Genomic DNA, 10,290 nt, shown 5'->3' with positions numbered 1-10,290 from the left:
GGGGGCCCGCCCCCCTGCCGCGGACTTTATCAACCGCTTATCAACAAGTCCGCCCGGCTCCACGGGGCGACATAAGTTAAGCGGGGCGTTTGCATTTGGAGGCGCGTGCAGTGCAGTGTGTGCTTTTGCATTCACTCTTTTCTTTTACTTTACCTTTTTTAAAGGCGCGTCAAAAAATCGTTTGTAACAGCTGGGTCAGGAACCCCAAGTCTTCATATTGCGTTTGTTCAAAAAAAAAAAAAAAAAAAAAAAATAATGACAGTGAGAGAAAATTTTTATTGATGAATATGACCTGTGTTGGCAATAGTAATTCTCTTCTGTTTCTACTTAGGAAACAATAGAAGGAATAACTTGAACTTAGTAAAGCGAACGCTGACTTCGAAACATTGCAGTTGTTACAACACGATATGAAAATGTAATCAATTGTCATGCAGAATTGGTGTAAACGTCCAAAGCCTCTCCCTACCCCATAGCTCGAAGAAAGAGAAAGAGCTTTGCACACAAACACACAACCACCACGCAGAGGGGGAGTGCCACTTGGCTGACTGAACACAACGATGCCCCTGCCGCCCCACGCCGCCGCCGCTGCTCCGCACGACACGCCTGCCCGGAAATAACAAGGTTGGTGGATGAATGCAGTATTTATGTATCTATTTAAAGCAGCCCTGTGCCTCGCCCAGTGTTAACTCACACGAAATAATAATTAAAAGCGCGAGAGCGCGTCCCTCGCACCCGCTCCGGGGCGTGGCGGGGCGTGGCGGGGCGGGGCCGCGGCGTGCGCAGAGGCCGTAAACCCTCTCTGCCTCAGCGGTGTGCCACGCGCGCGCAGTGCGGCCGCACTCCTTCAATCATGCCTGGCGTTCAAGTCTCACTCGCTGGCGCGAAGCACCACGGACAGCACCACGGGTAGCACCACGAGCGGCACCACGAGCAGCACTACAGGCATCACCTCGTGCAGCACCAAGGGCAGCACCACAGGCAGCACCTTGTGCAGCACCAGGGGCAGCACCACAGGCAGCACCTTGTGCAGCACCAGGGGCAGCACCACGAGCACCACCACGGGCACTACCACGGGCACTACCACGAGCACCACCACGAGCAGCTCCACGAGCAGCTGGAGGAGCCACTGACAGTACTACTGTACTGACGCCTTAGCCGGAGCCCCCGCGCTTGGGCGGTCAGGGGGCGGGCCGCCGGCCTCACACAGCTGCTCGGCGGGTCGGCCTAACCAGCGCGTGGCAGGCGCCAAGACCAGTGCCTCGTACAACGTGTTTGTGATGCGTGTTTGTGTCCGGTTGTATACGGTTCTTTAATCACACTTTCAGCTTCAGCAGATATTCTTGATTTTCATCTTAAAGAAAAATTAATACTATGACTTCCGATAATTTTACATGCTGTGAATAAATATCGTTCGGTTTTGAAAGATTCGTTCGGAGGGGTGCTAACACGTCTCTCTACTCATACTGAACCACGCACATGGGCGCGGGCGAGCTGCCTACGCACACGGCGTCGTGGGGAGCCACGCGGTAAGGAAACACAAATACAAAGATCAGTCGGGGATGATAAGGCGGATGAAAAACACACACACACGATCGTGTAACAACACACCGTAATTATTTTCCGAACGTGTTTAGTCGAAAATTATTATTAGGGGCGGCCGAAAAGGAACAGCTGATGATACGCGCGTGTAGAAATGAAAGGAGGCATCCGGTGGTGGTGGTGGGGCATGGATGCAAAGACTGCGGGTGATTGGTGATTTATGACGAGGCGCCCTCTCGCAGCGCCGCCGAGGCGCGCCCTCTGGCGGCCCCGGGTGATCGATACCTCGCCGTGCATCAGGCGAGGCGAGCCGCGACGTATAAACCAACAAACTGGACCACGGGGCGCGGCGGCGGAGCGACGGGGCGACGGTGGAGGGGCAAATAGATTGATCGGCATCTCCGGAGTGCTGTGTAACATTGTGGCCGCCAGGCCCGACAGTTTAGCAGCGACAGCCGACGTGGCTAATGGGAACCCCGTCGAACCTTCTTCTCCTCCGTCTCTTCCTCCTCCTCCACCACCACCACCACGGGGCTGGCCCGGGCACGAAGCGCTCTCTGGGAACAACCAGTAAACACACCAACACAATACTACGAGACGAGCAGGACGACAATCATCAAGCGAAGGAAAGAAAGAAATCCCACCTCCTCCGTTTGGTCACTTTTTCTTCATGTCTTTTTTTTTGTGTCCTCACCGCGCTGCTGCCATTTCCTCGGTGCATTGTGCAGCCGTAGCCCGTGCGCGCCGCAGGCGCAGGGCCCGTCGTCCTCGAGGTCCACCTTCTCCGGAGACACGCTCGCGCCGCGCGTCCTCAGTCACTGCTGCGTCCGCCGGGGCGGGCACGCTGTGGGAGCCGAGAAGGGTTCCGTGAACGGCCCTTATTCTAGAATAAGCTTTCCTCGCTTTTCCCAACGGCTCTGTAAATGACACTGCCGCTGCCGCCGCCGGTGCGGAGGCGAAGGGCTAGAGTCCTCATTAAGTTTCCTTTTCCCTGGCGCCTTGGCGCCCCGGCGACGCCCGCCGCTTGTCGCTTTCCCGCCCTCTAGCCGCGTCCCGCCCGCGTCCGGTCCGGTGCAGCCGGCGCGGCAGGCCCAGTTCAGTAGCCCAACCCGGGCGGCCCCGCGCCCGCGGACGTGACGCGCGCCCAGTTTCACCGGCCGTTTTGACGGTGTCCGCAGCACCGGACCTCCGTGGGCCAGTCCGTCATCGCACTGCAGCAGCAGCAGCAATAGCCAGCAGCCGTTTCACTCGCGTCGTACGACGGGTGGACGGACGTCTGTCTTCCAGGGACAGCAGCAGCAGCACACGCGTGCCTCCGGGCCTGCGCTAGCCAGCCCGCGGCGTGGCGTGGCCGCGCGCTGCGTGCCCAGACACGCTAAGAGCCTCGTTACCGGACGGTGGTCACATAGCGGTCAGCGCGGCGGCGGTGGGCGAGGCCTGCCCTGCCCGGCCCTGCCCGGCCCTGCCGCACAGCGGGTCCGTTCCAATACGACGCTCTGCAGCTCAGCAGCAGCGGTGTGCGCGCGCGCGTGCCGCGCCGTGCCCGCGTCGCTTTTGCCCGTTTTGCAGACCCGATTTTCTCGCGGGACATGGTCGTGGGCGTCGGACCGGGACTAATGTGTGCGCCCGAGCCCCCGGCCGGCCCAGCCACTCACTAATCTGTTTCTCTTTCGGTAATGACCCTTCTGGGCCCGGCATCCATCTCTGCCCTAGCCCAATCCAAGGCAGCCGGGCGAGCCGGGGCGCGCCTCTAACGGCCGCCCAGCCGCCGCCGGCGGCTTCGAGAATATTGAGTAGCGACGTCGGCGTCCCGGGACCTTTTTCGTCAGTCTCTTCCCGCGGCAGACGGGCCGGGCCGAGCAGGGCCTTCAAGAATGCGGCGGGTGTGAGCTCCCCGGGCGGGACTCTCCTCCGCCGGCTCACACCCGCGCCGCCGCCGCCGCCGCGCCCGGTCACGAGCACCACCGGGCCCGATGGGGTTCACGGCCCCGCCGATACTCCACGCACGACTGTATTATTTGCCCAGCAATAGCCCAATAGTCCTCGGGCGCGGCGCGGGGTTAGAGGCAGCCAGCAGCAGCGCGGGGTCAAGCGAGTGGGGGGCGTTTAGCAGCTCCGCGGCGGCTCCCGTGCCGCGCACCGCCACACGCAGGAGGAGCTTCACCACCCAGCGAGACGACCGCGACCGCCGCGCCGCCGCCGTCACGTTTCAGGCCGTAAAAGAGGAGGGGTCAGCGGTCAGCAGCAGCGCGAGCAGGAGACGTCGGGGATAGGGTGGCGGAGGAGGGGTTGGGTGTTCATCTGCTGGCCGCTCGCCCGTTGCGCCCGCTGCTGCCCGCGCATGCCCGCGCACCGGTGGCTCCTAATGATGATAAACACGGACAGGCGAGTGTGATCGATACCCCCGCTGGCTGTCGCTGTCGACTTTTCACCTCCTTTCGCGCGCGCAAATAGATTTATACTGGCTGCGCCGCAAATTTATGCCCTCCCTCCCTCTCCCCCTCCCCTCTTCCTTTTCCTGACACGTCGCCGGGGTAATGCCGGGGTCTGAAAAAGCAGTGAGGAGAGCGGGTGGAGCGGGAAAAGGGGGAGGAGGAGGGGTTGGCACCGGCAAGCTGCACCAGCAGCACCCGGTTTTCTGTGACAATCGAGTCGTTTGGCAGGGACTGGCGCGGCTGCCAAGTTGTGGCGAGGCGTGCTAGGGCCCTTATTGGCCGTCCCGGCGCGGCGCGGTGAGGCCCGCTGCGGTGGTGCAGCGCGGTGCAGCCGATTGACCGACCGCTGCTCGGCAGGGGGTCCCCCGCCCCAGCCCCGCCCAGCACCGCCCGGCCTGCTGCACCAGATGGCCCCGTGATGACTGCGTTACGTTGCATGTTGCTTGTTGGTGTACACAGCGCAGCGCAGCAGCAGGGCCGGGTGGGCATGCCGTGACGAGGTTTAAAAATCCTTTCAGCGGAGTGACTTATCACAGCGATAGGCAACACTGCATGCGCTTCGATTCGTTTTGCTGCTGTTGCTGCTGCTGCAGCTGCTGCTGCCCTGTTATTCGCCGTGGAGGTAAACCAGAACGGAATCATGCCCTTTCTTTTGCTGTTTACGTCCCAGCGCGCCCCGCCTAGCGCGCCGCCTCCGCCGACCAGGACTCCCACGCGGGCCCTAACTATCCGCAGTACAAAGTGTCCTGTTACTGCGCGCTCCTGCCCGGCCCGGCCCGGTGCAGTGCGTGCCCGCACCCAGCCCGGCCCCGTGCAACAGTCAGACTCATCCCACTTACCTCCTCCTCCTCTTACTGCGAAAGGACTTTTCCAACTGTTGCTACTTGTCCCTCGGCTTGTCCTCTTGCTCGATTCCTCTCTTTCTCCCTCTCTCTCTCTCTCTCTCACTCGTCCTGACCCGGCCAAGTCGTCCCCCGCCGTGCTCGCTGACCCAATGGAGTACGTTGGCCGCCTTCCCGTCGTCGCCGGCGTTAGAACCCCCCCACTGGGTGAGCGGGGGGCGCCGCGGGTGGAGCCGCAGCTAGAGCCACGGGCCGGGCGCCCCATCGAGGTCAGGGAGCCGGACGAGACGAGCGGCCGTCGGATTTGGTCGAGTTGAACGCGAGATAGGGTGCGAGCGAGAGGGCGGAGCGCTCCCGGGCCTGGTACTGCGTGCGAGAGAGAGGGGGGGGGGGAGAGAGGGAAAGAGAGAGAGAGAGGGGGGGGGGCAGCACGGGGATCACCGGTGCCTCGGCCGCGCACTGCTCAGCTACCCCTGCCCGCGGCGCGGCCCGCCCGTCGCGGGAGACTGGTCAGCGAGGTGGTCAGGACCATTGGCGGGCCAGCCCAAGCCTTTCCCGTTGCTCGGGTCGTGCGCAGTGTCACACATGTCGCCGCGGAGGATAGGGTGTCCTCCTGGTCCCGGCATGTCCGCCCCGGCGGAGGCGTATGCAGCGGGCGCCTCAGCGTCCCTTCAATCAGTAATAGACGATTTGCCCAGAAGCAGACGCTTTGGGAAGAAGAACAAAAACGCCGGAAGTAGTATGAGAAATTGCTGTTTTTACGTGTTCGCGCCGCCATATTGCGGCTGTGGCGTAGCTAGCGAGGTAAACACAACGAAATCTGTCCGTGCAGCCGTAAATATTGACTTGTGTGTAAGAAATAGTGTGTGTCAGGGGACAAAAATATTGAAATATAGTATTTTAGTGTTGTGCGACCGTATTTACGTCTTATTTATGATAGCTTCGTGTCAGAAAGACCTGTCATCTCGTTTGAAATACCGCTGTAGCCGGTGTGATACCATCCGTCGCCATTCCTACATCATTTTAAAAATATTATATGGCCAATGAATCACAATTTTCGGTTATTTCTGTGGTTTTTTAACATCTTTTATTATTTTTTTATCATTAGTTTATATCTTGCCCCCCTATAGGTTATGTGAGGTTGTTGTTCAGCGTATAAACATATGTGACAAAAACGCTACAGTAAGTGTACAATGAAGCACTTCAATATAAGAAATAATGCCTTGAAAATTATTGTTTTTTTTGTTTTTTTCAGATGTGCGAAGACGATCAATGGAGTGGCCTTACTCATCATCACAGTGGTCTCGCTCCCTTAGAGGATAGTTCGATCAATGGATGTCTGCACCTTCTGTTTCATGTACCTTTGTTTTTAAAATTATTAAGAGAAAGCAAACACAAGTGTAATGATGATGAATGTGTTTTCTGCCATATATTAAGAATCTGGGAGAAGTATAGACATGGCATTATTGACTCAGATGTGAACTCTGGTCAGAAATTTTATTAAATTATTTGTGTACCATTGTCGAGTGGTGGTATTTGTCAAGCAAATGTATATCTTTTATTTTTTACAGCATTGTGCGATATTGTACCTGGCACTCAAATTTTTGAAACCCTGCTGACACTTATTTCATATGTTCACCACGATCTTTCTCATGAAGAAAAGTGAGTATAGTATGTTTTAAAATTTAATCTTGTTGGCAGCCAACCTTTTTTACAAAATTTATTGATGCACATTATTATGCCACATTTTATTCTGTGACTCTGTCAATATTGTAGCAGTGACGAATCGCCCATAGTGGACATTTTCGGTGGCGAGTTGACTACTGAAAGTGAGTTGTAAAGTTTCTAATGATGTTGTAGTAACGCTAAGTGTTTTAATGTTATAACGGTCATTGAATACTTCATCTCCAGGTGCGTGTCTCAAATGTGGAACTGTATCAAGTAAAAAAGAGCAATTGATGTGCCTCCAAGTGTCTCTTGACTCTTACAATGTTCAGGACAGTATAGAGAAAGTTCTAGGGAGTAAAAGAACTACATGTCAGGACTGTGGTGAACTTAGGTGTTATGCATTTAAAGAAATTTCAAGGGCACCAAGTCTTCTTTTACTTCACCTCGTCAGGTCTGCTTGAGTATTGTACATCTTTTTATATCAAATTCAATGTGACTAAAATCAGAGATACAGTTACTATTTGTGGTAATTTCTTTTGTTCTGTGTACACAGCTCTAAAAGTAATAGTGGCAGTCAACAATTTGTGTTAAATGAGACCATCCAGCTTCCTAAGAGTAAAACATCAACTTCGTCATCAACACATCAGAATAAGTACAAAGTAATTGGTGCTATTTTAGGCAGTAGGATGGCAATAGTAAGGTGTCCAGACAACAAACTTGTGTCTTGTGAAGATAGAAAGGTATATTTTTCTGTACTATGTTGTAGACAATCAACTGCATTATGTATTTCAGTATATTATCTAATCATATACTTTATTAACCAGGTAAAAAGTTTTTCATGGACCAAATTCTTGGGACAAGAGACAGGTGCTGCCTGTAAAATTTTGGTTTATCAGCAAGTGCTTCAACCAACTTCACAATCCACTCCTGTCAACTCTTCTGCCAGCTGTCGTTCTACTTCAAAATGGGAAGTAACTCCAATTGTAAGTTAACATTCAGTATTACACTTAATGAAATGAATTACAAAATGAAGGCTTAAAAGGAGAAATACAGAATTATCAACATAGAAGTTAACAATATTTCACAATCAAAATATTTAAAAAATATACTTGTAAAAACAGATAAAACATAATAAGTCTTATTGTAAAATAATTTAAAAGATACTCTATTTAAAACAGTAATAGAATAGATTGAAAATGTTATAAAATATTTTTACAGGGTCACAATAATGAAGATGGAGTACCACAGCCTCCACTGGGTACTTTGAAGCCTCGCAGGCTGGATGTCTCTGAAGCTCCTCACAGCATTTCTAAATCAGACTCAGAGGTTTGTAGATTTTCCCAGATAAAATGCAATGGGTTAAGTTCTCTTGGAGTACGTTTTAGGAAGTATTCAGGGATTAGGAGTTCTCTGTGCACTCGGATTTGTGCAGCCTTAATTTTTTCCCAGTGCGGCTTGTCAAAAGGTACTTCGACTATCATCATGCCCTTTGGGCTCCACACTACTAGGTCAGCACTTCCAAACCCTAAAATGCCAAGGTAATGTTGAACCTGGCTGTAATAGTCATGACCTTTTTTGAGGTAGTTTTGTTGCCTCGACTTATCCCAGCCTACGCAAAAAGAGTTCCTTTGACTGGCTGTCAACACATCCCTGTATTTCTTTGGGTCATGTTTCCTAAGGATATAGGGACATTTCACTTCTACAACTTTGGGTCGCATGATCCTGGAATGCTTTATTGCATCAACACTTGCTGCTCCTTCAGGATAGTCATCCCGTTTCAGCAGTCCAAGCTCATTATTGACATATGCGGATTCATCTGTTTCCCACATTTCAACAAGATAATCAACGAGAGCATCCTCCTCATGGTCTATGCCATATTGCAGAGCTGCCCCACGAGGGCCGTCCAAACCCCACAAGTGTTTTCTCAGGAATGCTTTTTTGGATGATTCTTGGGGGAGATGTAAAACTTGGTAGGCTGTCTTACCAGTCATGTGTATACTTCGCATCCTCTTCCATGTATCAGTATCAGTCTCAATATCGGTATGGGCTCTAGTATTTGGCAATTCATAAACCCGAGATCCACCAGGAGGGTGTATGATGGTGTCGTAGCCTGTCTGATAAGTAGGCAGGTTATTTAAGAAAGTTCTGCAGAGTGTTGAGAGATTCTTCAGGGTTGTTGGGGCATACGTTTCTTCTTCATACTTTATCTTCATGTGTTTCTGGAAAAGAGTGTCTACCGAGTTAACTGTGAGATTAGCTAAAAAATGATGGATTTCTTCCTGAGTTAAAGTTGAATTCTGAAAGTTTGTTGGTCTTGGGTCAAAATATGCTCTGCGCTTGATATCTATCCTGAAAGAGTCGTATTGTTTGTCTCTAATGGGTCCTGGATCTCTTTGCAGAGAACCTTTATTCCACGTCTTTGGCAGGGAGGTGCATGTCAATGCTGAAAGAAAATCAGAGAAATTTAACAATGATTATATTATGTTACATTGCAGCACTTGATATATTTTTTTAAATTGAGTTCATTAATTGATTGTTTTTTTTTTCTTTTCAGCTCCATCAGACAAATAACAGCTACTCTCTTCTATCAACTCAATCTGACCAAAGGCAAATTCCTACACGTCTAACCAGCTATAAAATCTGTGCCAAAGACCCCAAGAAATTTAAATTTTTTACTGGCATGTCTGTAAAAAATTTTCAAGTTCTGTTTGAGTTTTTGGGAGGAGATGACAAGATAAAAATGTTGAAATTGGATTACAATCAGAAGACACCACAGAGGTTCCGTTCAGAAAGAAAAATTAGTTCTGAAGACAAATTGTTTATGTTTCTTTTGAGACTGAGAAGAGGATATCCAATTGTTGACTTGGCCCATGTGTTTGGAATTGGTAAAGAGTACTGTTGCAAACTCTTGTACTCCATGCTGCGTTACTTGTATATAAAATTTAAGGCACTGTCAGAGCACATGTTCATCAGTGCTGAGGCCCAAAAATACAAGAAGCCCAGACCCTTCAAGCCATTCAAAAATCTGAGAGTGATTATCGATGGGTTGGAACTGAAAATAGAGTGCCCCTCCAATTTCCAACAGCAAGGGAATACCTACTCCCATTACAAATCAGACAATACAGTTAGATTTATTGTTGGCATTTCATGTCATGGTGGAATAGTGTTTATAACACCTGGTTTTGAGGGGAATATGACAGAAAACCAAGCTTTGAAGGAAAGTGGCTTTTATGATTTGTTACAACCTGGTGATGTAGTAATGTGTGACAGGGGTTTTGAAATAAATGACGAACTTTTGAGAAGAGGAGTTGAAGTGTTGAAGCCTCCGTCCTTGGGTGGACGCAAGAAGTTCACTCCAGAAGAGGAAGTGCTAACTCGAGCAATAGCATCTGCAAGAATATATGTGGAACATGCAGTACGACTGATCAAAGCCAATCGCCTTCTTCGATTTACAGTTCCCATGACAATGATCCCAACAATTTCTGACTATGTTTATGTGGCAGGTTTTCTTGCTAATTTTGGGACAAAATCATTCCAGTGTAAATATAAGAGAAAAAAGTGACAAGGTCGTATGAAGAAGAATGTTCTAGATAGATATTGTTCTCTTGCAGTATGAGGGATGAATGAAAGAATTCAGATGATTGGGTTGTTGGAAAATTGACTACATTAAGTGGAGGGAAAGTTTATTTCAAAAATGTACTATCAACATTCTACATATAATCTAAATACAACATATATGGACAAAACAAAAGCAAACTTGTGTTAATTAAGCACCTGAATTACATGCACTAAAATGTACCAGAAGT

General features: G+C 50.7%; 2 protein-coding genes across 4 annotated transcripts in view; one reads left to right on the top strand and one right to left on the bottom strand.

Moving 5' to 3' along the window:
• Window positions 1-10,290, bottom strand: part of LOC113218108 (uncharacterized) — an 18,418-nt gene that overhangs the window by 2,756 nt on the left and 5,372 nt on the right. The gene's annotated exons all lie outside the window — the stretch shown is intronic.
• On the top strand, window positions 5,500-10,284 carry LOC113218120 (uncharacterized). 3 transcript variants are annotated; one of them, XM_052276157.1, is made up of 10 exons: window positions 5,502-5,620; window positions 5,947-5,998; window positions 6,072-6,303; window positions 6,388-6,478; window positions 6,593-6,645; window positions 6,728-6,935; window positions 7,038-7,224; window positions 7,309-7,467; window positions 7,703-7,810; window positions 9,039-10,284. In XM_052276157.1, the coding sequence occupies exons 3-10, from the start codon at window positions 6,072-6,074 to the stop codon at window positions 10,044-10,046; spliced, it is 2,046 nt and encodes a 681-aa protein (XP_052132117.1). In that variant the 5' UTR covers window positions 5,502-5,620; window positions 5,947-5,998; the 3' UTR covers window positions 10,047-10,284. The 3 variants fall into 3 exon arrangements, with proteins under 3 accessions (XP_052132116.1, XP_052132117.1, XP_026294109.2); XM_026438324.2 differs by having other exon boundaries at window positions 5,502-5,668; XM_052276156.1 differs by having other exon boundaries at window positions 5,500-5,998.

This window comes from Frankliniella occidentalis, unplaced genomic scaffold (genome assembly GCF_000697945.3).
Source record: "Frankliniella occidentalis isolate FOCC.00 unplaced genomic scaffold, Focc_3.1 Scaffold1936, whole genome shotgun sequence".
NCBI lineage: Eukaryota > Metazoa > Arthropoda > Insecta > Thysanoptera > Thripidae > Frankliniella > Frankliniella occidentalis.
This window is presented reverse-complemented; position numbering and strand designations above follow the sequence as displayed.

Bases quoted from the DNA above. Each gene is read 5' to 3' on its own strand.
- LOC113218120 (XM_052276156.1), top strand. From the start codon at position 6,072: ATGTGCGAAGACGATCAATGGAGTGGCCTTACTCATCATCACAGTGGT. The intron at 6,304-6,387 runs GTCAGAAATTTT...TATTTTTTACAG, and splicing joins TGACTCAGATGTGAACTCTG to CATTGTGCGATATTGTACCT. The intron at 7,468-7,702 runs GTAAGTTAACAT...ATATTTTTACAG, and splicing joins AATGGGAAGTAACTCCAATT to GGTCACAATAATGAAGATGG.